We start from the raw sequence: 27455 nt of genomic DNA on the forward strand, positions 1-27455 counted from the left end.
GCGCCGTGCTGTCCCTGCAACCCTGCACCTCACCAACCCTGCCTCCCCGTCACACCACCGGGCCCCGGGACCACCGACCCCTACCCACGGAGGGGGAAAACAACATCCCAGCTGCTCCCTACCATCGCTCCCGGGATCCCCGTCACCAGCAGCGGTGGTGCCCATCTTCACCACAACCCGTGGGTGGCGTCACGGACTAAATCCCCCAAAACCAACCACCCCTTTTCACTCACGGGCGAGGAGCGCCACTCGAGTCCCCGAATCCGGCCCACCGCATGAGCCACCGAGCAGCAGCCGCAGCAGCGCCGGATCTGAGCGTTAGCGAGCGCAGCAGCGGCGGCGGCGTCCTCCCTGCCCGCGACATAACTGTGTGTGCTATCTAATGTGTGCTTGCGTGTGCGATCTGATCTGATGTATGCATTCCACCGCAGGTCCATGATGCATTCCACTGCAGGTCTTCCCACTCAGCCATTGGTGAATATGATTGCAGGGTCTTCTGTCTTCTCTGTTTTTGGGGTGTCTGCTTTCTATAATGAAGTCTCCTGCAGTATGCTTTACCTTTTTTAGCTCCATGGACACTTCATTATTGAACAGCGACTAGGGCTTACTTTCAGGGTAGGGCTTATACTTAACCCTTATGCCGAAAATGCTGAAAATTACTGCTAGAGCTTATTATCGGGGTCGGTCTTATTTTTGGGGAAACACAGTAGACAGATAGATAGATGGATAGCTTTTTGATCTCTTTATGGATTTAGTGCTGATATAAAGTAACAGAGGTAGAAAACATACCACTGAAAAATAAAGGCTCCATAGAAGATGGTTTCATCCCACTTCCCCAGATCCAAGGTGTAGACACTCTTTAGCGTTTCATAGTACGGACTAGAGCAGAATAATCTCGCTTTCAGGAAGGACGTCCATTTCCTCTGTAGAATCTTCTCTCCTCCTAAATCACTCTGAAATTGTAAGGAAACTGCATTAATATTTTCTAACATATAAATTACACGCAGGAGGTGAGCCAAATCTTAACGAGAACCTGTCACTTGCCAAAAATGCCGCTGTTCTGGTTGTGATTTAATTTCTTTTTTGCTCCTGCGCCTCTCTCTTCCTGAGATAAGGCCCTTCTAGTCTTATTAGCCGTGGTCCCAACTCTTCTGTGTTGGTTTCCGTTTGGACCACACTACAGAATTGATTTATATTCAAGGTAGATGGTGCCATCTCTCAGGAATGGAAGGGTGCAGGAACAAAAAATAAATTCAGATTCAGGAGAACAGTGGTATTTACACCAGGTAACAAAAAACAAACATTTCTGGCAAGTGACAGGTCGTCTTTAACACTTTGTTATAGGAGTTTAATTATTTTAATAAAACCAGCATTGCACAATATATACTACATGGTATACAGAGAGTGACGGCTGCAAAAGAGCTACTGAAGCCCAAATATCGGCAGATATTAAACATCCACTGACCCTTGTAGTATAGGCTGCATTGGAGCAGGTACCATCAATATGATTATATTTACATTTGGGTTGACCTCCGTTAACTTTTTTATTGATTTTATTGTGCTTTTTTTCTCCTTCTGCCAATGTGTAAATAATAGATTTGTTTATTTTTGCTAGTTTCGGTGTGCGTTGTTTGGTATGAACCTTTGTATACAGTGTGTCCACCAATATCCTGTCCACCGCCATTAACTTGAGAACGGCGGCAGCTATAGGCATAAAAGTGGTATCATACCCAGTGACTTATAGGAACGTCTCCATGAGGTATCGCTTCACGTCCGCAGCCTTGTGAGTGTTACACATTCTAATGATAACATTTCTCTATGCAAGGAGTCGATTCGTATTGAATTGATGATGCCCTACAATTTTTTAATTCACATTTTTCTCTACCTCGTTCCGTTTTCGAGATAAAAATGCTAACTCCGTTGTTTTCCACCAGGTGGCGCTAAAGGTGGTTTCATTGCGTAGCGCATGGCTACTTTACTATACCTAGACACCACTTCTATGCCTATAGCTGCCGCCGTTCTCAAGTTAATGGCGGTGGACAGGATATGGGTGGACACCGTTTTCTACACACTTGAGGTAATTCCTATCAATTGCTGCTAATTGGAGGAACAAAGTACACAATAGCATAGAGTATATTATATAGTAGTATTAAGAAGTGTAGCTAGGAATCCAGCACTGATGTAATATAAATCACTTACTAGAAGCTGCAGCAACATCTACACACCTCTCTGCCTCTGCCTGTTCTCTCACTGTGCTCCTCTTTCTAACTTCTCTTCCTTCTCATAGACTTTAATAGGAACTGTAATTTTGACTTGCTTTTCAGGTTCTTTGATTTCAGAGAGGAAGATGGGGGTGGAGAAGAGTCTCAACAGTTGAAGAAGAAGCAAATTTGAACAATAAGATATATTACATTGGTTCTTATTAGTGATGATCGAGCATCGGGGTGCTCGGCCGAGTATCACAGATGCTCGGATGTTTCGTCCATGAAACAACCACAACGCACAGGCTCGCTTCACTGCATGATGTGTGCAGGTCCCCCAGGGAGAGCCATTCGTGGTTACTTAATGGCTCTCACTGGGATTAAAGCGAAACATTTTCAGATGTAGTGTGTCAAAAGAAAAGAAAATCTTCCCCGGAAATGTTCTGTAAATGGCTAACTGTATGTCAACCCAGTTCAGAGTAACTCGGGGCCAGGTATCCTGCTCGGCACATACTGTGTTTTTCCAAAAATTAGACACTGTCTTATACTTTTTTTGCCCCCTCAAAAAAGCACTAGGGCTTATTTTTGGAGAAGGTCCTATTCTTGGAGAAACATGGTTGGGGGTAAGTGTACAGCCCCCCCAAAAAAAGCAAACCCCACTTCCCAGGAGACTCATCCTTGCAACACACAGACGTCTGCATGCCTCTCAGGTCCTCCCTGTGATTTCCGGTGGGTGCTGCACGCCGTCCTCCCCTGCTTCTGGCCGACACACATACACATCAGATGACTGACTGACTGACTCAGTCACTCACTCATCACATGCAGCGTTAAAAAATGCTTCCGGCAGCAGGGAATGATGGCAGGAAGTCACGTGTCACAGGTCCTGTAAGTAAGCATTGCGGCAGGTCCTTGCGCTCCACCGCACAGCCTCTCAGGATTCTGCCAGAGAGAAGAAATCGGTGTCGCTAGATGTGGTGCGTGTGTGTGTGTGACCTGATTGTGTGTGATCTGTTTGTGTGTGTGTGAGATCGGATGTGTGTGGGGGTGCGACACTGCAGGTCCTCTACTCGGCATCTGGTGAGTATGATTTTGAGGTGTCTACTGTCTATAATGAAGTGTCCTCCATTATCTTTAAACTTAGCTGCATGGACATTTCATTATTGATCCGCGACTAGGGCTTATTTTCGGGGCAGGGCTTATATCTAAGCCTTGCTCCGAAAATGCTGAAAATCCTTGCTAGGGCTTATTTTTGGGGGATGTCTTATTTTTGGAAAACATGGTAGATGCAGAACCTATCTAGGGTGGTCAGGAGAGCCAAGGGCTTGTGAAATGTTGGATCCAGGGTCACCATCTCTCCCTTATCTAGATACAGGGTTTCCCTCCCATTTCACCATTTGCTTGGTATCTCCCCATACCTAGCGTGACATATATTACTATCATCATGGAGCCTGGATCTGTGCACTCAGCAGAGGGTCAGCTGGTCATCTTTTGCAAATTTTGACTTTACAAGTGGATCAAACGACTGAAAACAAAACATAAAAGTTGCTTTTGGTTTACCTAAGTTTAAAAGATGTCGTGTTTATATACTTTAAAATGGTTATAAACAGTTTATGGAGCTATGCCAGGATTGTGTTCAAACATGCAATATGCTTCTCTGGAAAAGTCCTGTGTCCTTCTCCATAACTCTACGCCAGCCGGAGCAATGGAGGCCATTCCGGTGACTCACAAACTACACCTACATTCCTGACATGGTAAACAGACGTTATCTGGGATCAGGATCACAAAACAGCAAGGAAATTGTGCAATGTCTCCAAGTCAGCTATTTGCAGAGGTGGAAATGTACAGATATGCATTATCTGTTGGCATTGTCCAATCCCAGCCATACCGCCGTATTGAAATTTTGGAGCAAAAACAAATTTTGGAAAAAGGCAAAATATCCAGCGGATCACAGGCAAAATAAGATAAAAAAAAGCTTCTTTATTTCTTACATTTAAAAGTCCATTTCATATGGAATCCAGCAGATACAGGCAGGAACAAGGCAAATAGTAATAAAATTCATCCAACGCGTTTCGATATATTAAATAGTCATATAGTCTTAGGGTACCGTCACACTTTAGCGACGCTCCAGCGATCCCACCAGCGATCTGACCTGGTCAGGATCGCTGGTACGTCGCTACATGAGTGCTGGTGAGCTGTCAATCAGGCAGATCTCACCAGTGACCAGCCCCCAGCGACGCGTGGAAGCGATGCTGCGCTTGGTAACTAAGGTAAATATCGGGTAACCAAGCGCTTGGTTAACCGATATTTACCTTGGTTACCAGCGCACACCGCTTAGTGCTGGCTCCCTGCACTAGTAGCCAGAGTACGCATCAGGTTAATAAGCAATGCTAGTAACTAAGGTAAATATCGGGTAACCAAGCAAAGCACTTTGCTTGGTTACCCGATATTTACCTTGGTTACAGCTTACCGCAGGCTGCCAAACGCCGGCTCCCTACTCCCTGCACATTCAGATCGTTGCTCTCTCGCCGTCAAACACAGCGATGTGTGCTTCACAGCGGGAGAGCAACGAGCAAAAAATGAACCAGAGCAGTGTGTAACGATCAGCGATTTCACAGCAGGGGCCAGATCGCTGCTCAGTGTCACAAACAGCGAGATCGCTAATGAGGCCACTGGTGCGTCACCAAAACCGTGACTCAGCAGCGATCTTGCTATGTGAGAAGTACCCCTTGAATAACTCCATGAATAAGACTGTATGACTATTTAATATGTCGAAACGCGTTGCATGAATTGTATTACTATTGCCTTGTTCCTGCCTGTATCTGCTGGATTCCATATGAAATGGACTTTTAAATGTAAGAAATAAAGAAGCTTTTTTATCTTATTTTGCCTGTGATCCACTGGATATTTTGCTTTTTTCTGAATCATGGACGTCCTCTCCTGGGATCATCCATGCAGGATCTAGTGGGTCAGTCCCACATGTATTTCGGGCAGTGAGCAGGCTTTTTGTGTCTAAAAACAAATTTTAGGCATTTTGTATTTAATAATTTTTAAAAAGTCAACAAATCTCATTACTGTTTAGCAAATCAGCCTGTGATGTACATTGCAAATATGTAAGTGTGACCTGCCAGGCATTGGCTTGCATCTACAATAAGGTCATCATGGTGATTTATTAGTATTGTTTATCAATATATTCCTATTTCCACAGGAAAAAAGGTGGTGGGGACAAAGGTTCCCATTGACTTTGAGCGCACAATCGCTAAGTAATCTATGTGAAGCTGCAGAGATGCCAAGATGGCTTACAGGTACTGGGGGCAAATCTTTGTCTTTCTACTCTTGCTCTCCAGTACGACAAACTGCATAGAGGTATAGCAGAGAGGTGAGCTTTCAGTTTAGTGTATAATCAAAGCATGAGGGGAGACGAGGTGGAAGGGAGGGGAGTTCCAAGACCTATAGTGCTGGTGGAATGCAGATAAAAAAGAACACATGGATGACAAGTTACATAGCATAAGAGACAGGAGAGTTCATGGACATTAGGCTTGTACGTGCACTAAAAGCAACATTAATTTGTGGGGGATGAAGACAACAAGATCATGGGTACGCTTTATGTATACGCTTTTTGACCTGTATGATTTGTGCCAAGCTCAACAAAAACGATACAGGTGGAGACTTCAGTGTCTCTGCCGTGTATGGGGGAAAAAAAGGACTTTTCTACTTGTGGCAACTCACTGATGAGCGCTGCCATTTTTTTTTGGAGGGATGAAACCAGCGTCTGTCACTTATTCATCACGCCCTCTGTAAAAATCAGCAGCATAATAGGTGCTTTCCGAATCCCTGTAAAGTGAAGTCCAAACAAAAAAAAAATTGCTATAAAGGGTTTGTCATGGAAGATTAAAGCTGCAAAGGGATTATAAAATCAAACAACTTTACACCTTATTGGCACTTGTTTAGTGATCACTGCTGGTTGTGTAGGTTACTGACCACATCTGCAGTCTATTAGTGGTGACCGGGACTCCTAGGTATGGAGTGCAACACTTACAAGCTCTTTGCTAAACAGCTTGTAAGTGCTGCCCTGAAGCTGGCTTTATCATTGAATCCTGCCAGTAATGTTGCTTCTGCACCACTCTGAAGGTCCAGAGGTAAAGCAGCCTCTTCTTACAGCATTGGTGAGCCCACAGGTCAGGCTATATGTGCGCCCATGTGGTTGGCATGAGCTGTTAATAATGCAGGAGTGCAGTACCCTCTGGAAAACAAGAATTTAGGCTGCAGGGGAACAGCACACACCTAAATATCGATAATGAGAAAAATCCTTAAAGAGGACTTTCTATGGATGTTCCTATATAAACTAAAGCCAATGCTATACTGGAGCTATAATGCTGATTCTATACATACCTTTAGTTGTGAGATCGGATGTATAGTTTCTGAAATACAGGCAAGTAATGTTTGTGAAATGCACTGTTATTTGATTGATAGCAGCTACAGAATATCTAATAGGTGGGTCGGGTTTTGCTAGTTATTCCCGCCCCTGTCTGCTTGACTGTCTTTCCTCCTCTGTCTCTGTTATTACAAGGGGAGGATGGGGAGGGGGGCCGGGGGTGGGGGGTGGTGGACAGAAGGGGAGGAAGTACAAGGGAGAGGAAGAGCAGGCAGGTAGACAGGGGCGGGAATAACTAGCAAAACCCGACCCACCTATTATATATTCTGTAGCTGCTATCAATCAAATAACAGTGCATTTCACAAACTTTACTTACCTATATTTCAGAAAGTATACATCCGATCTCACAACTAAAGGTATGTATAGAATCAGCATGATAGCACCAGTATAGCACTGGCTTTAGTTTATATAGGAACATCCTGGTGGTTTGTCTTCTTTAATGACTCAATTTTCACCAGAAGGAGTGTTTTACATAATCATGGACTTGTAAATGAAGGTATAATCATGCTTAGTGCAGTAAGAAAAAATAATGGATCCATCAATCTTTATGCAAAAATATTCTTATAACATATTTTTTTCTTTATATCATGGGTACATCTGATGCTTTTAGCAAAGGCAAATAGTTATATTAGAAGAAAAAACACTTTTTTCCCTCGTATAGGCCCCGCTATCCTATAATAAACATGTTCACTATTGGCATTCAGCACCAGTGAAATGAATGGGGATGGATCTGCAATACCAGAAACAACCCACGGACAAACATGGCACTGTTTTTCGATGAAAGCCACGTCTTCCTCATTTCATAAAATGGTCAAAATTATTGTGTCCAGCGATGGCCTCCACATCTTACACAAACAATGACGACGTAACCAAATACCCACTTGGTCGTTTGGCAGTCACAACACAAGGTCGATGTACAGATACACGTGCTGAATGTCTGCGCTTTGTGAAATCTCTTTTCAGCAGGAGGAAATGTTTTACAAATTGATAAGAAATTCAGCTATTTACCATCTGTCTGCATTCGGCGTGTAACAAAACAACAATGAGATCACCGGGAAAACATGTTTCAGATGGATTTCTTTTCTGACAACATTTATACATTTATGGATTGTTTTATAAATTGGCCTATTTTGTGATATTTTGGAACAACTGGGACGAGACGTGTTTATTCCCTCCTGTTAACACCAGAAACATGTTTGATAAAGAGATCTTCCGAGGCCATTTTAAGGTCCAGTCACATTAAGCAACTTACCAGCGATCCCAACAACGATAGGGATCGCTGGTAAGTTGCTAGGAGGTTGCTGGTGAGATGTCACACTGCGACGCTCCAGCGATCCCACCAGCAACCTGACCTGGCAGGGATCGCTGGAGCGTCGCTACACGAGTTGCTGGTGAGCTCATCAGCAACCAGTGACCAGCCGCCAGCGCCGCGTGGAAGATGCTGCGCTTGGTAACTAAGGTAAATATCGGGTAACCAACCCGATATTTACCTTGGTTACCAGCGCACGGAGCTACACGTGCAGAGAGCAGGGAGCAGCGCACATTGAGCGCTGGCTCCCTGCTCTCCTAGTTACAGCACACATCGGGTTAATTACCCGATGTGTGCTGCAGCTACATGTGCACAGAGCAGGGAGCAGCGCACAATGCTTAGCGCTGGCTCCCTGCTCTCCTAGCTACAGCACACATCGGGTTAATTAACCCGATGTGTCCTGCAGCTACATGTGCACAGAGCAGGAGCCAGCACTGACAGTGAGAGCGGCGGAGGCTGGTAACAAAGGTAAATATCGGGTAACCAAGCACAGGGCTTCTTGGTTACCCGATATTTACATTGGTTACCAGCCTCCGCAGAAGCTGGCACCTGCTCCTGCACATTCAGTTGTTGCTGTCTCGCTGTCACACACAGCGATCTGTGCTTCACAGCAGGACAGCAACAACTAAAAAATGGCCCAGGACATTCAGCAACAACCAACGACCTCACAGCAGGGGCCAGGTTGTTGCTGGATGTCACACACAGCAACATCGCTAGCAACGTCACAAAAGTTGTTCGTTAGCAGCGATGTTGCTAGCGATGTTGCTTAGTGTGACGGGGCCTTTACTCCATAGCGGAGACGTGCCAGCAACTCGAATTAGAACAGATCACTATTTTTCACTAGTGGGTCAGGAACGATTACAGAACAGAGACATAGAATTTGGTTTCACCGCTAACAATCTATGTTGATTCCAAAAATAAAGAAAGTGATGGGTCACCTATATATGCTATGTAACAAAGCTGAAATTTTCCAGCTCTAATGAACCTTCATGTATTTATTCCATTCATCTATATGCCCTAGGACAGTATATAGTCATCCCTTTTATACCCCGGCAAGTCTCACTATTTACCAATTCTCTGTCCAGGATCATCCAAACATAGGGACTGACCTGAACCCTAATCAAATAATCCAATATGACCAGGGAGACAGGAGACAGGAGGTATAAGCATCCTGGCTTCACAGAGGTCTCCTGTGCATGACTGGAAGTGCCCGGCATTCAGAAGAGCGGTCACAGCCAACACAGATACGCGCGGCACCACTTGTGATGCTGCATTGGATAGCATGTTAGTATACCCCTGTAAGCGTACAATCATGCTAAGAGGGCAGACTATTCGGGGTATACAACACCCTTGTGACTAGTCCCTGCGCTCATTAGCATATGATATAAGATCTTTAGAAATACTTTTTCTAAAGATCTCTTTATCTATGCTACTAGATACAGGACGGTTAGGCAGGGATTAGCAGTATGTACACAGAACTGCTCATGGTGCTAGGTCCATATTACACCTGACAGGTTACCTTTAATCCCTTCAGCCCCGGGGAACTTTCCGTTTTTGTTTTTTGCTCCCCTTCTTCCGAAAGCCGTAACTTTTTTATTTTTCCGTCAATCTTGCCATATGAGGGCTTGTTTTTTGCGGGACAAGTTGTACTTTTAAATGAAACCATAAGTTTTACCATATGGTGTACTGGAAAGCAGCAAAAAAATTCCAAGTGTGGAAAAATTGCAAAAAAAGTGTGATGGCACAATAGTTTTTGGGATGTTTTATTCACGGTGTTCACTATATGGTAAAACTGATGTGTGGGTATGATGCCTGAGGTCGGTGCGAGTTTGTAGACACCAAACATGTATAGATTTACTTGTATCTAAGGGGTTAAAAAAAATTCACAAGTTTGTCCAATAAAAGTGGCGCACGTTTTGCGCCATTTTCCGAAACACGTAGCGTTCTTATTTTTTGGGATCTATGGCTCAGTGATGGCTTATTTTTTGCGTCTCGAGCTGATGTTTCTAATGGTAGCATTTTTGCGCAGATGCTACGTTTTGATCGCCTGTTATTGCATTTTGCGTAAAACTTGCGGCGGCCAAAAAACATAATTTTGGCGTTTGGAATTTTTTTGCCACTATGCCGTTTACCAATCAGATTAATTGATTTTATATTTTGATAGATCGGGCATTTCTGAACGCGGCGATACCAAATATGTGTATATTTATTTATTTTTTAACCCTTTAATTTTCAATGGGGGGAAAGGGGAGTGATTTGAACTTATGGGTTTTTTGTTTTTTTTTTTAATTTTTTAAAACTTTTTTTACTTTTTTTATTTTATTTTACTAGTCCCCCTAGGGGGCTATAGCGATCAGCAATCCGATTGCTGATCGCTATCTGCTGATCACAGCTATACCGCTGTAAACAGCAGAAATAGTCACTTTCTTTTTTCCTCTGCTCCGTGCCGAGGCAGAATGAACGTGAAACTTCATAGCAGCAGGCGTCATCACATGACCCTGTGCTACGATGGCAACCACCGAACGTCACGTGATCACTCACGTGACGTCCGGAGGGGGCGGCGGTAAGTAGAAAACATGGCCGCGCGCATATAGATCTCGCTGCCAGACATTGGCAGCGAGATCTAAGGGGTTAATGTTCCGGGTGGAATGCGATTCCACTCGGAACATGTAGGCACACATGTCAGCTGTTGAAAACAGCTGATATGTGTGCCGATCCACGCCGCCTGCCCGCGGCAGGGGGCGGGGCTTACTGGGACACGATCCATGACGGAAAGATCCGTCCATGGTCGTGAAGGGGTTAACTAAGAATCTGCTGGTGAGCTTGTTCTACCGTAGAGCTTAGGTTATGTTAGATATTAATTAGCTGAACCCAGTGATTTCAGAGTCACTGACTGACCAACTACACTGTGTGCAGAATTATTAGGCAAGTTGTATTTTAGAGGGTTTCTTTTTATTATTGACCAACAACTATGTTCTCAATCAACCCAAAAGACTCAAATATCAAAGCTTCATATTTTTGGAAGTTGGAGTGGGTTTTTTTTTAGATTTGGCTATGTTAGGAGGATATGTGTTTGTGCAGGTAACTATTACTGTGCAGAATTATTAGGCAACTTAATAAAAACCAAATATATTCCCATCTCACTTGTTTATTTTCACCAGGTAAACTAATATAACTGCACAAAATTTAGAAATAAACATTTCTGACATACAAAAACAAAACCCAAAAAAATTAGTGACCAATATAGCCAACTTTCTTTATGATGACACTCTGCAGCCTACCATCCATAGATTCTGTCAGTTGCTTGATCTGTTTACGATCAACATTGCGTGCAGCAGCCACCACAGCCTCCAGACACTGTTCCGAGTGGTGTAATGTTTTCCCTCCCTGTAGATCTTACATTTTATGAGGGACCACAGGTTCTCTATGGGGTTCAGATCAGGTTATTTTTTCCTCTTTTAGACCTTTACTGGCCAGCCACGCTGTGGAGTAGTTGGATGCATGTGATGGAGCATTGTCCTGCATGAAAATCATGTTTTTCTTGAACGATACCGACTTCTTCCTGTACCACTGCTTGAAGAAGTTGTCTTCCAGAAACTGGCAGTAGGTCTGGTAGTTGAGCTTCACTCCATCCTCAACCCGAAAAGGTCCCACAAGTTCATCTTTGATGATACCAGCCCATACCAGTACCCCACCTCCACCTTGCTGGCGTCTGAGTCGGAGTGGAGCTCTCTGCCCTTTACTGATCCAGCCTCTGGCCCATCCATCTGGCCCATCAAGAGTCACTCTCATTTCATTAGTCCATAAAATCTTTGAATAATCAGTCTTAAGATATTTCTTGGCCCAGTCTTGACGTTTTATCTTGTTTCTTGTTCAAATGTGGTAGTTTTTCAGCCTTCCTTACCTTGGCCATGCCCTGAGTATGGCACACCTTGTGCTTTTTGATACTCCAGTAACGTTGCAGCTCTGAAATATGGCCAAACTGATGGCAAATGGCATCTTGGCAGCTTCACGCTTTATTTTCCTCAATTCATGGGCAGTTATTTTGCGCCTTTTTTGCCCAACACACTTCTGGCGACCCTGTTGGCTATTTGCCATGAAACGCTTGATTGTTCGGTGATCACGCTTCAAAAATTTGGCAATTTCAAGACTGCTGCATCCCTCTGCAAGACATCTCACAATTTTGGACTTTTCAGAGCTCATCAAATTTCTCTTCTGACCCATTTTGACAAATGAAAGGAAGTTGCCTAATAATTAAGCACACCTTATATAGGGTGTTGATGTCATTACACCGCACCCCTCCTCATTACAGAGATGCACATCACCTGATTTACTTAATTGATAGTTGGCTCTCAAGCCTATACAGCTTGAAGAAAGAAAACATGTATAAAAGTATCATGTGATCAAAATACTAATTTGCCTAATAATTCTGCACACAGTGTAATGTGTAAGGGAGAACTGCATTCTTCCATGACATCGGATGTCGAATTTCAACTGTCTACTTTTTTTTTATTATTCTCAAAAACGTATGTCTCCGTTAAGGGATCTGGCGATGGTTTTCCCCACATATTTATATACAGAACATGTGCACGTGAAAACCCCTTTAAATCCACAGAAGGACCAGGACAATTAGCTGTAATATAGAAAAAACACAAAAAAACTGAGCTGAAACAATGTTCAGTAAACATGCAACATTAAGCATGTGAATTGCAGCCTTAAGACTAGAAAAAAACCAAAGAGAAAATTGCATGAAAAATACCCTGACTATAAATAAATAAATTGCAAGTGCTAAATAACAGGGTACTTAGTGTATACATTTTTGCAAAAAGGTAAAAAGTGTTCATAATCCGCTTTTGTATAAGACTGGTAGAAAAAACCTGGATTTAAAAATAATTTGAGAACTGCTGTGCGTGTGACACCAAAAGAAAAGCTAAAGAAGCAGAGTAAATAATAAAAGTAAGGTGAAAATATGAATAAGATATTTTCATTTTCACATATAGTATTTTAGCAGTAGTTTGCCTCCAATAACTGACTTAGTTCAGAAATACTACTGCACAATATAATAATACTATTATGCCATTGGGACTATACCAGCGTCTCTTACCTTGCACACACGAGCCACTCTTGCTACTTTCGTCTTAACTAGAAACTCTGAAGTTTCTTCCATGAGGTTTTCATTGAAGAAGTAGTAGATTTTATCGTCGTCTCCTATGGCAGTAGTTAAACTTTCAGGGACCAACGTAGAAGTCACAAACTCTGCATCTGAAAACGACAAAACATATATATTTTTACTTTAGATAAATAAACAGAATGCATAGACTGCATACGTAAGTAAGAGGGTGACCAGGCCCTTGTGCTCCTGCCCTGAAGACACCGATCACGGTTGCAATAATGTGAACGCTGTTTATGTATGAATAGCATTTATTTGCACGGCAGTCTTGTGGTGGCTCAGTGGTTAGTGTCGCGGGCGGGAAGGAGGCCGCTGCCGCTGTGCTCTCGCTAACGCTCGGGTCCGGCGCTGCTGCTGCTCGGCGGCTCAAGCGGTGGGCCGGATCCGGGGACTCGAGCGGTGCTCCTCGCCCGTGAGTGAAAAGGGGATAGTTTTTGGGGTTTGGGAAGTTGGTCCGTGACGCCACCCACGGTTTGTGGTGAGGTTGGGACACCACCGCTGCTCTGGACGGGGATCCCGGGAGCGATGACAGGGAGCAGCCGAGATGTTTCTCTCCCCTCCGTGGGTAGGGGGGTTTTGGTGGTCCCGGGGCCCGGTGAGGGTAACTGGAGAGTGGATGGCAGGGTTTGGTGAGGTGCAGGGTCGCGGGGGCAGCGCGGTGCCAGACGGCATGGTGGTACTCACTCAGCCAATAACTTATACGGAGTCTCTGGTAAAACAAACGGCTGGATGGACGGGTCCCGCAGCCGGCTGCGGTGGTCACTCCCGGTAGGTTGGCGGTGACTGCCTTTCCCTGCACCTATAGTGTGTTTTCGGCCCCGATGGCTTCCCACCGGTAACCCGCTCCCCAGCGTGGATAGATGCCGAGGGAGCCCCTTTTGCCCGCAGGCTCTGGCCCTGGGAATTGTAGCCTTGGCGGTGACTATTTCCCTTCACGGTTGAGCGGTTGCCTTCAATCGGGTCTTTGCTGCTGGGAAACCCCGGAGGTTCCCATCGCTAACGGATTTGACTGGTTTTATGGCGACTCCAAGCCTGGTCGGGGTCCGTAGGCCCTGCCGGATGGTGCTGGCTTCTCTTCGCTCCCTGGTTCGGTACCGGCGGGCCACCGCCCGTCCCCGGTCCTACGGTTCCGCGTCGATCGGCCCCTCCTGCAGACGGCCACCACCGTCTGCCAACCTTGCTGTATGTACCCGGGCCACGTACCCGGACACGGTCAGACTGCTCCTCTACTACTCCTTCACTCCTCACTCTTTCCCTTCCCTCACTTCACTGACTTCCTTTCCTGCCTCCAGGACTGTGAACTCCTCAGTGGGTGGGGCCAACCACCTGGCTCCCCCCCACCTGGTGTGGACATCAGCCCCTGGAGGGAGGCAACAAGGATTTGTGTGTGCGGCTGATGTGCCTAACCGGGGTGTGGGGTGTGTTGTTGCAGTACCTGTGACGTCCTGGCTTGTCCAGGGTGCCACATTAGCACTGCAGTCTTGCAGCGCTGGGGTCCTCGGTTCGGATCCCACCAAGAACAACATATGCAGAGTTTGTATGTTCTCCCTGTCTTTGTGTGGGTTTCCTCCAGGTTCTCTGGTTTTCTCCCACACTCCAAAGACATACTGATAGGGAATTTCAATTGTGAGCCCCAATGGGGACAGCATTACTGATGTATATAAAGCACTGTGGAATTAATGGCGCTATATAAATGAATACATATTATTATTATTATTATGCATAAAGTGAAAGTGTGGCCATCTAGTGGTTTTAAGTACTGCTTCCATGTGTCAACAATAGGCAGGGAAGAGTTAATCTCTGTGTGTCACCCATAGAAGGAGGAACCAGCTGCAGGATACAGCCTGACTCCGTCCGAGTCAGTAGTGGTTAGAGTGTGGAAAGCTGTACTAGCGGGTAGTATAGCGAGTAGAAGTGTGAAAGCCCAACATATACCTTAGGCTGAACAAAGTGGGTGTCTGTGGTATATATAACCTAACCCTTGAGGTCAAACTGGGAACAGTGCACTCAGGAAGGGCTCCAATCGGGGTGGGTAGAAGATCATCTCAATTCCAAGGTCGTACCAGGCTCGAACTCCACAGAGGTTTTCCGGTCATAAAACTGACTTCAGCGGACTAGTCCTCAAGTGGAGACCTGGACTAACAAGTCGGCACCAAAACCACAGTAGACAAGGCAAGTTCGAAGGTAGTCAAAACCGTTCAATAACGGGTCCCTGTGAGTGGGACAAGACCCTGGCCAGTGAGAACTAAATGACTATTGTGTGGGGCTGTGGTATCAGACCATGAGGAGGAGGATGGACAAAGCATCAGTAGTACTAGGAGTGATGGAGCAGTCTAATGTGAAAGTTTGCCTTACAGCAGATTATGCTGTACAGAATGTATTCAAGTATTGTGCCCGCAGTGTAGATGTGTTGGGTTAGTAGTACTGTGTGAAACATAGTAAAAGACTGATAAAAAAAAAGAACCTCGAGTCTGTGTCAATGACTTCCCAGCGGAAGAATCCCGGTCTGCACCATGTCCTAATCACAGGTATGGCTGGCACACACAAAGACCACACATCGAGCCAGGATCACCATGACCAATCCCTTCCTTGCTCTGTGGAGGTGGCCGTGGAGCAGGCCATTGAAAGACTAAGCCCTCGCGCGTGACTACCTCCCCGGGCCACCTTCACAAGTAAACATCCTAGAAAAGAAGCTGATTTTTATCAACTAAGTAGGTCTAAAAACATGGCTGATGCATTACTTTAATACATCCATAGCAGTGGGAGACCAACTTCTTATGCACAGAGCCAAATGCTTGCCATAAATATAAATGACAAAATCTGGGCTGCCTGCAGTCACACATTAAAAACACAGCTTCGCTTTTCCTCCCCATTTTCTAAGTAGAGGCATTGATGGTATAAAGATAAGATATGATGGGCGTCCTAGTGAAATGTCATCTAATAGTCAATAGCATAGAGCAGCAGACTAAAGGGGGCTTTACACGGTAGCGATATCGCTAGCAATTTCTAGCGATAGCTACCGTGTAAGTACCCGCCCCCGTCGCGCATGTGATTGTTTGTGATCACTGCCGTAGCGAACATTATCGCTATGCAGCGTCACACATACTTACCTGGTCGGCGGCGTCGCTGTGACTGCCGAACAATCCCTCCTTCAAGGGGGAGGGACGTTTGGCATCACAGCGACGTCACCGCAATGTCACTAAGCGGCCGGCCAATCAAAGCAGAGGGGCGGAGATGAGCAGGACGTAACATCCCGCCCACCTCCTTCCTTCCGCATTGGGGCCGGCGGCAGGTAAGGAGACGTTCCTCGCTCATGCGGTGTCACACATAGCGATGTGTGCTGCCGCATGAGCGATGAACCACAACGCTAAACAACCCTTACCGATTTTTGACTTTGGGACGACCTCTCCATGGTGAACGATTTTCACCATTTTTGAGGTCGCCTAAGGTCGCTGGTAAGTATTACACGCTGCGACATCGTTAATGACGCCGGATGTGCGTCACTAACAACTTGACCCCGGCGACCAAAACATTAACGATATCGTAGCGTGTAAAGCCCCCTTTAGAAAAGGTCATCCAACTTCTCCTGTTGGCAGAACTCTGCTTTTTTTGGAAGCCACATTATTGCTTGATCATAGTCATAAGAGCTGGACAAAAAATAAAACCATCAGAGCTCACAAGAGACATAGTATTATACTTTCCTAGCACCAATGCCACTTTGTTGTTCTCTAGGGTCCAAAAGATTAGGCTCCGCCAAACCAATACTGATCCTAATGATAGACCATCTAGATTCTAGACCATCAATGTCTTTATGGAGACAGTTCCATTGGGTATGTCCACCTAGATCATTTACCCATCTGATTATTTGTCTAGATCCACTGTGTATTCCCATAGCACCATTGTGGATAAGATTTTAGGAAATTTAATATCCAAAACATGGAGAATGTCCTCTACGGAAATTGATCATCATGGTGTCATAGATCTAAATCCCACTAAGGACAACACCTACAAGGAGTTTCAGGTTTCCAACCCACACTTCAAAGATATACTAATAGGGAATCTAGATTGTGAGCCCCTAATGGGGACAATGATGATGTCTGTAAAATGCTGTGGAGATTACTGGCGCAAGCAAAATAGTAAACAAAAATAATGTCAATTTATGGTGTTGATTATAACTACAACTTTCACCTTTTGCAAGACAAAGTGTGGCATCTGCTTTAAATCCACAGTACTTCTGCACGATATGAATTTCTCTGACGTAGGTTGCATGCCAACAAACCTTTAAGTCCCGCTATGCCAAAGTCGGCTAAATCCGTAGATGTTTCCTGACCATCTAATATGTATGTGGATCTCCTGACTATTTCCCCTTCAAGTTTTATCAGGGATAGAGATAAGTGGACTCGAAAAGTAGAGTTCTGTGTTCGTACCAAACACAGGATTTTTGAAGAAAAAAAAAAAATCAGTGTTTTGGTTCAGAGTTCGGGTGCTTTATATCTGCTGACCACTTGGTTGAGCATCACCGTGCTCGGGTACGCTCGGTGCTCAGCCCAGGTCAAGCCACTTGCAGTGTTTGAACGGATAACACTGGGGGTAACAACAGCGTGATTGGATGGAGTGTGTACCAAAAGAAAATGAAAAAGCCCATTCATCCTCCTTCAAAAGGATCTGTTTATGGCTGGCTGCATCAAGTCAAGTTCGGGTTCAGACCAGAACTTTATGCAAAGTCCAGCTGAACCCACCGAACCCGAACTTCAATAGGTCTGCTCATGTCGAATCAAGGACGTAAAGATCGGGAGGTTGGAATTCAATCACCCCAACCTTTTGTTCGGAGCAGCCATGGACCGTAATCAACCACAAGACGGGATTATACAATTACAGAACTCAATGAGAAGGCTGACAGGACCATAACCTACATGTTCCTGAGTACAGGTTATGTTTCTTCCACAAATAAATGAAATTTATCTAGAAATAGTCCAGAAATTACAGTTCAGGCAAGATTCTAATAGTGACAATGAAATATTCCCGTCCAGAGGCGACATCCTTGTCACAGACGATAAAGGAATGAGAGTTTGGAATCAAGAGAGCTCTGCAAAGGCCAATTACAATTTGCCTGCCATCTTGTCAAATATCACACTGACCCAGAATCTCATGTTTACCTAATGTCATAACCGAGAACGTCAGAGAATGAGCACAAGCGTTTTCATATGTTCTGCCATCTATTATTTACAGCTCTTCCCCAAAATGTCACTCGAACACAAACTTTAAGGTTGAAACAGAGGACAAACAGCATTTCCAAAGACCATAGAGACAATTCTAGGTATGAACGAAGGTTCAGGTATTTGTGGTCTTCGACAAGGCTAGAAGTTGAAAAGATCAAACATTGTGGTGGCAAAGGCCAAGTCTGAGAGGACCAAAACCTCATAGAAAAGATATAAACATGTAAAGAACAGTAAAAACATAAATAGATGGTTCACACAACAGAGGAGGCCTGTATATTGTTCCACGAAGGGAGAGTTTATATATAGGTCGGGAAGCAGACTTCTACTTGCATGGGAAGCAATTAGTGACGTGTCGGTCGCAACCGATCCGACACAAACATCCGGCACCCTTCTGTGACTGACAGGAGACGGCACCCCAGTGAGAGCCACTCAATTCTCTAAATGGATATCACTGGGCATAAATGTCCGATGTGCAGTGAACAATACCACGCTTACCTATACTAAACCCCGCCCACACAACAATTTAATTGGCTGTTTGTAAATGGGCGGGGTTTCAGTGGCGTCAATATAATCTTAAATATGTGTTCACATAGGGATCCATGAACAACGCGAAAGAGTCAGTTCTTTTTGGTGAACGGAGCCATGGGAACCGGATCAGCAAAAAGAGCCAGACTGCCCATCACTAGAAGCAATACTGGCTCACTTTTCTGGCCATACCTTTTAAATACATTAAAGGGTGCTAGCGATGTCGTGCGCGATATCACCTGCCCCCGTCGTTCGTGTGACATTTGGTGACTGCTGCCGTAGTGAACATTATCGCTACGGCAGCGTCACACGCACATACCTTTTCAGCGACGTCGCTGTGACCGCCGAACAGTCCCTCATTCAAGGGGGAGGTGCGTTCGGCGTCATAGCGACGTCACTAAGCAGCCGCCCAATAGCATAGGAGGGGTGGAGATGAGCAGCTGGAACATGCCGCCCACCTCCTTCCTTCCTCATTGCCAGTGGACGCAGGTAAGGAGATGTCTGTCGTTCCTGGGGTGTCACACATAGCGATGTGTGGTGCTGCAAGAACGACGAACAACCAGCGGCATGCACCACCAACGATATTATGTAAAGGAGCGACGTGTCAACGGTCAACGATTTTTGACGCTTTTGCGATCGTTGATCGTCGCTCTTTGGTGTCACACGCTGCGATGTCGCTAACGGCACCAGATGTGCGTCACTAACGACGTAACCCCGACAATATATCGTTAGCGACGTCGCAGTGTGTAAAGCACACAATAGTCTTCAATGCTGCAAATAATACTCACATTTTTGGGGTATGAAAGAACTTAACATATCTTACTTACCCATCAGCCAGTGCTGAGACCCCTCAGTTTTTATAGAATGTGGACCAATAATTTTTCTTATATCTGGCGAACTGTGGAAGAGATAGCGAGAAGCGGTGTACAGACCTCCATCTGGAAGCAAGAAAACAATCACCATTTTCAACTTGGATTACTACATGAAATGGATACAAACATCATTATGGAGCTTTAGAGCCCATTTACACTGGTCAATCCTGACCATTAAACGACCGCCAACCGACTACTAGGACATTAACAGGACAACAATCATTCTAGGCGCACAGGATAATTGGGGATATGATCGTTCTGTTTGTTGAGATCATCTTAGCAGCACATCCCCTCCCGAAATCTCATCCATACGCTGCAGGTTTTCTGTAAATAAATACGACTGGCGAATCCAGCATGGTTTCCTCAGCAAAAAGGTCCCAATGGGAACATAGCCCTACTAGGTTGTTCCATTGTGTAACATATATGAGGGCCCTGCCACTGGATCTCGAGAACAGGGCTCCAGACGTGCGTCATCCGGTAACTAAGAGGTGGCAACATGTACGGTCTGTCCACTCATCTCCACTAGTAGTGTGTGTATGACAAAGCCCAATTCCAGACATAGATGTGGGTCACAGTGGTGCGGTCCCACATCCATCATGCATTTCTGGTGTATCCTGTGACTATGCCATAAATTGCCAAGATAGGACAGCTAAAAAACTGAATGACTAGAACTGCAGTCGTCTTTACCATTTCCATGCAAGTTGACGTCCATAAATCCCTAACTAATTAAAGCCATTTTGGGCCAGTTATAAAGTTCTACATTCCTGCTTCAATATTGAGCCACGGCCTCTACAAGAGGGTCTGATCATTTTCAAGTGGCCTTTATAATCAATCATTCAGGTAGTTTACCTAAAATGGACCAAAATTACACTTTAAACCAGAAGTTTACATACACAATCTAAAAAGACACCCATGCATGTGTTTCTCACTATCTGACATGAAATCAGAATAAACCTTTCACGTTTTAGGTCAATTAGGATCCAAAATTATTTACGATATATTTACCAAATGCCAGAAAAATATGAGAGAAAATGTTTCAAGACATTTCTATTAATTTCTGTAAAGTCAAAAGTTTACATACATTTCATTAGTATTTGGACCATTGCCCTTAAACTGTATGACTTGGATCAAACATTTTGGATATCCTTCCATAAACTTCTCACAATAGTTGGTAGGAATTTGGGCCCATTCCTCCTGCCAGAACTGGCGTAATTGAGCCATATTTGTAGGTCGCCTTGCTCGCACAGACCTTTTAAGCTTTGCCCATAAATTTTCAATAGGATTGAGATCAGGATTTTATGATGGCCACTCCAAAACATTGACTTTGTTATCCTTAAGCCACTTTGTAACCAGTTTGGCAGTATGTTTCGGGTCATTGTTCATCTGGAAGACCCACTTCCACCCAAGCTTTACGTTCCTGGTGTGAGGTAGCGACCACCAATGTTGTGAATGGTTGCTATGTGTCACAGTGAAGAAGGATCCCCTACCCTATTGAACTGAAGGTGTGACTGTGGGACTTGTAGTTCCACAGGACTTGGGTTGTAATTAAGGGTTAGGTTCCCTTTAAACTATGGCCGATGTGATGGACAGGACTGGAGAATCACATACCTCCACCTGTGGTGTGTCCGGTTGGGTTTAAAAGACTGTTAGTTTTAGAGGTAGAGAGTGTCTGAGAAGCAGCCAGTGTGGAGAGCCTGCTCATCTGCCAACAGAGGTATTGAAGACTCTCTGAAGGAAACGCCACGAGAGGGGGTTCACTACAGTTGACTGGGGATCAGTGGGAACCTCTTGCGAGAAGTCTGAGTGTGCTGCACATGGAAATTGTGTGCTGGAGGTCTCAGTCTGTGTGAAAACTGGAGAGAGATTTCTGGAAATCAGGCCAGGTGAGGACAGGGGAAAGGACTGCAGCCTAGCTGGAGAGGGCTGGAGGCTGCAGGAAGGAACCACAGTGAGTGGTGTATGCTGGCAGGAGCCAGAATGTGGAGACTCCACTATGGACATTTAATTGGACTAGAAGCCCACGGTATGTGGATGTGTTATATTTTCCTTTAAGCCGGGAGAGGCTTTGTTAAATTTTGTTTAGCAGTTTATGTTGAGTCTGTTAAATAAACTGCTGGGTTTTATAAGAGACGGTGATACTTGTGTTGCCTAAGCTACCTAGTACCGCTGCAGGCGAGTGAAACCCCCAAATTGCGGTAAGCAACGTTACACTGGCTAATGTCTTGAGCTGTTGCTTCAGTATTGCCTCCTAATCTTCTTTCCTCATGATGCCATCTATTTTGCAAAGTGGACCAGTCCCTCCTGCAGCAAAATAACCCCACAATATGATGCTGACACCCCCGTTTTTCACAGTTGGGATGGTGTTCTTGGGCTTCAAAGCTTCTCCCTTTTCCTTTCAAATGTTAAATTTTAGTTTTGTTACACCACAGGACATGTTTCCAAAAATTAATGTCTTTGTTCCGGTGTGCATTTGCAAATATTAGTCTGTCTTTTTTATGTTTCTTTTGGAGTAATGGCTTCTTCCTGGCAGAGTGGCCTTTCAGTCCGCGTTCTTACAGTACTCGTTTCAGTGTGGATAATGACACAATCTTACCAGCTTCCACCAGCATCTTCACAAGGTCTTTTGCTTTTGTTCTTGGGTCGATACGCACATGTCTGACCAAAGCACGTTCATCTCTAGTACACATAACCAATCACCTTCATGAGCGGTATGATGGCTGGACATTCCCATCTTGTTTCTACTTGTGTATTATTGTTTGTACAGATGAACGAGGCACCTTCAGGTATCTGAAAATAACATCCAATGATGAACCAGACTTGTGCAAGTCCACAATTTGCTTCCTGAGACCTTGGCTCATTTATTTTGATTTTCCCATGATGCTACACAAAGAAGCAGTGTGTTTCAGGTGTGCATTAAAATACATCCACAGGTGTGTCTCTAATTAACTCAGATGTTACCAATAAACCTATCAGAAGCTTCCAAAGGCATTATATCATCAAATAGGCTGTCCCATACTGTTTAAAGGCATCGTACTCTTAAGGCCACTTTACACACAGAGATAAATCTTTGGCAGATCTGTGGTTGCAGTGAAATCATGGACATATTGTTCCATTTGTACACAGACACAAACCTGGCACTGATTGTCCACAATTTCACTGCAACCACAGATCTGCCAAAGATTTATCTCTGTGTGTAAAGTGGCCTTTAGTGTATGGAAACTTTTGACTTTGCAGAAAGTAATAAAAATTACTTAAAACATTCTCGCTCTCATTATTCTGGCATTTGGCAAATATAAATAATTTTGGTAATTCTAATTGACCGAAAACGGGAAAGATTTAACCTGATTTCATGTCAGATAGTGAGAAAAACATGCAGATGTGTCTTTTTAGATAGTGTATGTAAACTTCTGGTTTCAACTGTATAAAGCTGAAGTGGAGAACCTATTAATCAATGATCAATAGCTTTTCCTATATATGTAGTGGAGGAGGATGAACTGCAGGGGTAGAGGTAGCATATTTACTGGAACTTGTGGGATCCCAAAATGCTCTTCACAAAAGAAGAGCAAAACAATAAGGAGGTTCAAGTTATGTCTCAAAGAAATGGCAGGAGAACAATTTTAGATATTCTTTGGTTCATTACAATCAATGGTTTAAGATATTATTACAGTGAATAAGACTGACCTGACCTGTGATGTTTGACAGAGTTCATTCAGTAGCACAGTTTGGGGGCACTAGAGGGGCAGCTAGTTTGGGTGCAAAATTCTTACGGACGCAAAATAATAAAGAAAAAAAAAAGTAGACGTTACAAACCACTAGTGCCGAAGACCTAGGGCAGTGCACATGCCGCACACTTTAGACAGGGTGCACAGATCTCCGGGTGAGCACCAATTTGAATGGTACAAGACGTCAGCATCCCTGTGCGGGTGACACAAGAACATCAATGCATTGCACCATTTGTGCCTGCCCATTCTGTGTGCAAGGGATATAAGGACTTGGTCCTTTGGAATAGGCGAGAATCAATGTTATTTTTTTTACAGGGGGAATAGAGCACAAAGGTGGCATTATTACTATTGTAGTGGGAACCCTGGGGGGTATGAATACTGTTTAGGGGGGCACCAAGACCATTATTTGTGTTAAGATGGCATAAAGAGGGCATTATTTGTTTTAAGGAGAATTAATGATTTTAAAAGGGAACCAGATTTGGGGCCTATAAGCTGCTGCCACCACCACCAGGCTCTTATATCCAGCATTCTAACATGCTATATATAAGAGCCCAGGCCGCTGTGTAGAACGTAAAAAACACTTTATAATACTTACCTAAACGGTCGGTGGGGTGGAGTTGGGTGATATGGGCGTCTCCGTTCTCCGGTATCGGCGCCTCCTCTTTCGGCCATCTTTGTCAACCTTCTTCTGAAGCCTAGGTGCATGATGCATCCTACGTCATTCACACTCGCCGGCATTGAGGTCCTGCACAGGCGCACTTTGATTTGCCCTGAGAAGGGCAGATCAAAGTATTGTAGTGAGTCTGCGCGGGACCAGCGAGTGTGTATGACATAGGGCGCACGATGCACACAGGCTTGAGAAGGAGAATGAAGATGACCGAAAGAGGAGGCACAGACACCGGAGAACGGAGACGCCCATATGACCCAACTCCACCGCAGCGACCGTCTAGGTAAGTATTATAAAGTGATTTTTACATTCTACACAGCGGCCTGTGCTCTTATATATAGCATGTTAGAATGCTGTATATAAGAGCCCGGTGGTGGTGGGCGCAGCTTATAGGCCCCAAATCTGCTGACAGGTTCCCTTTAAGAAGGCACTCGGGGGCATTATTTCCGAGATTAGTGGGCACAATACTTTCATTGCTCAGGCAACCCCCACTATGCCACTCACTGAATTTAATAGATATCAGTTTTTACAAAGAAGAAAAAAAAAGCCATGTTTTTCCACCTCTTGAATACTGAATACATACACATCTTACCTATTATAAGGCCGGTGTAACCTATCACTGGGTCATATGGGCACTTCTCTTTTCCGTCTTCAAAGGTAGCAGGTAAAAGGAATTTCTGGACATCCTAAACAAACAAGCAAATAAGAAAGATAAAGGGACTGAAAACAAGACGGCTCATTGTACAAGATAAAAGCAGAACGCTGAACTCAAGAGCCAAAAACCGGCTGAGCTAATGGATCAGAAGAGTGCGCTCCCATCAATGAGCTCCAGCGCCCACAGCCAAACTGCCCGACTCTCTCCATGGAAAACAACCTAAGTGGTACAAGTTCCGATCGTGCTTTATAATAAAGGTTCAGGGAAAAGGGTTTGTTTTCTGTCAACACCAAAACAGTGTGTTTCCCGACTCTTTATAATAAGACTTCTAGCTGCGGAGGATGTAATGTTGATGAAATGTAGGTACTGCAGTACGGCTGTGGGATCATGCTGAGCCGTGCCAACAACACTGGATTGTTAACGACTTATTCCCAACCTACAGCTCGGCTCTAGCGGCCCTTATTGAAGCATCAATTAGATATTGCTACAGCAAACACTACACCCATCAGGAGACTGAATGCAGGTCAAGATTTAAAGGGAACATATTAAGGTGGACTACTTCATGTGATAATTACATTAATAAGTGCAGGCTTTATTTAGATAGCACAGAGGCAAAGACCTAAGGAATCTTAAAGAAATAATGGCACCATCACTCATCATTTGCATTAATGTATATACAAATGGCATATTTCTGCGCTGTTCCATATACCTAAACTGGGCTTGCAAAAAACTTTATCTAGACAAACAAATAATAAGAATTTAAGTTGTAAAACTTGCTATATATTATATATATATATATATATATATATATATATATATATATATATATATATATTGTGAGGCAGTGACAGGGGTAATATTTGAAGACCGCTATGTGTCCCCCAGAATGTGTCTGGAAACCCTCTGAGTTTGCTATAGCTATTACTGAGAGTATAGCACAAAGGGTAACAGGGAGACAGATCCCTCCTCCCAGTCCAGGTGTTGTAGCAATCCTCATGTCCGGCATTTTCGTTTAAATCATGCAGAGCACAGCAGGGTGTGTCTCAGTTGAGAGCCAGGCTTGGTGAAGCTAACACATGCTGTGTGAGCTGGGCTGGCTCTGTGTGGAGTGAACACAGGTCAAGAGTGTGAGCCTGGGAGAACCTTACACAGATCCCTGCGGTTAACGGGGTCCTAAGTTAACAAGACTTATTGATGCAAAGAATTTCTCTATATGCACCGGCTGTGATCCGGAAGAGACTTTGACTGTGGGAAATTGGATCTATTTATGCTGCAACAATAAATAGACTGTTGGTGTGAACACGCTGCTGCCTCACGTTTTTGCCCAAACAACGCTGCTACCTCACATTATATATATATATATTATTTGTTCTACAGCGGCTGGCACCCTGAGGACTAGAAGCAGTATCACGCAAGCAGAGTGATTCTGGTAACCATTCTATTTGCGAGAACTGCAGTGCAATGCAGCTGTAATGGGGAGGGACCTGCAGATCTGTAAGAGAGAGCCCATCCACCATCAGCACTTGCCAACTGTAACTGTTTGGGATCTGGTGAGTGCAATTTTTTTTTGGGGTGGGAGGCGAAGAGTCTACTTTCTTTTGGGGGTGCCCGCTTTCTTTGATGAAGAGTCCTGCTGTATTCTTTAACTTTTTTAGCTAATTCAACACTTCTTTATGAAACCGCAGATAGGGCTTATTTTTGGAGAAGGGCTTACATTTTAAAAAGCCCGAAAAATCCTACTAGGGCTTATTTTCGGGGAAACATTACCTGTGGTGGGATCTGGCAACATGTATTTAGTTTCCCTACAGCACCACTTCAGTCTAAAATTAAAATTACAAAATCCACATTGTAATAAGCAATACAACATTTGACGTGAGAAGTCCTGCAAGGTATACAATTCCTCTTTATTAAAATAGGGATATGTACACGAGACATTGTCAAAGTGCATTAATGAGGTAGATGTAATAGCTTAAAATGGACATACAACATATGTATAATACAGAGACTACACATAACACACATCATATTTACCCAAGACTCAATAGGATAATATCTGATCAATGGGGGTCCAATACCTACATATTGGATTATTAAAGGACCCCCTTTTTAGTTTACTAGACACTGTATGTCACAGTAGATGTGCCTATTATTGCAGCTAAGACCCATTTATTTGGGACAGAATCACACCAAGCTGCAATCCCAGGTAGAGCCCTACCAGAACATTAGGAGCTGCGCTATAATAAAAGACATCAATGAAGGTACCAGGAATCAGACCCCACATATTTAAGCAGGGAGCTACTATACCCTATAACATTCATCATATATATCATCTCATCTTAAGCAAAATAAATTACATGCTGGATTTATTGAATTTAAAGGAGTCTCTCGAAAAAAATAGTCATCAATCTATAGGATAGGGATAACTTATTGAGTGGTGGGGTCCGACTGCTGGAACTTCCACCCACAGCAAAACAGGGAAATTGTATCACTAACGAGGCACTTTTTTCCCCCGTTAGATGGAGCAGCAAGTAAATTGCCCGATTGCGGCTCCATTCATTCTCTATGGTGCTTCCGGGAAAAGTTGAGTGAAGCTCTCAACAGCACCGTGGGGATAACAGTGCCCCATCTTGGATAAAGATTCCCCATGAGTGCATCCCAGCAATCGGACTCTTCCCCACTCAAT

The 27455-nt window shown here is 44.3% G+C and overlaps 1 protein-coding gene across 1 annotated transcript in view; it reads right to left on the reverse strand.

Annotated features, from left to right (window-relative positions):
* Positions 1 to 27455, reverse strand: part of SEMA4G (semaphorin 4G) — a 351753-nt gene that overhangs the window by 56266 nt on the left and 268032 nt on the right. Inside the window, exons 6-9 of the mRNA XM_075348593.1 lie at positions 24710 to 24803; positions 19684 to 19794; positions 13047 to 13204; positions 790 to 953 (exon numbers count right to left, since the gene is read on the reverse strand). Of these exons, the coding sequence (XP_075204708.1) occupies positions 790 to 953; positions 13047 to 13204; positions 19684 to 19794; positions 24710 to 24803 (527 nt within the window). The remainder of the gene's footprint in view (positions 1 to 789; positions 954 to 13046; positions 13205 to 19683; positions 19795 to 24709; positions 24804 to 27455) is intronic.

This window comes from Anomaloglossus baeobatrachus, chromosome 5, assembly GCF_048569485.1.
Source record: "Anomaloglossus baeobatrachus isolate aAnoBae1 chromosome 5, aAnoBae1.hap1, whole genome shotgun sequence".
In the NCBI taxonomy this organism is placed as follows: Eukaryota; Metazoa; Chordata; class Amphibia; order Anura; family Aromobatidae; genus Anomaloglossus; species Anomaloglossus baeobatrachus.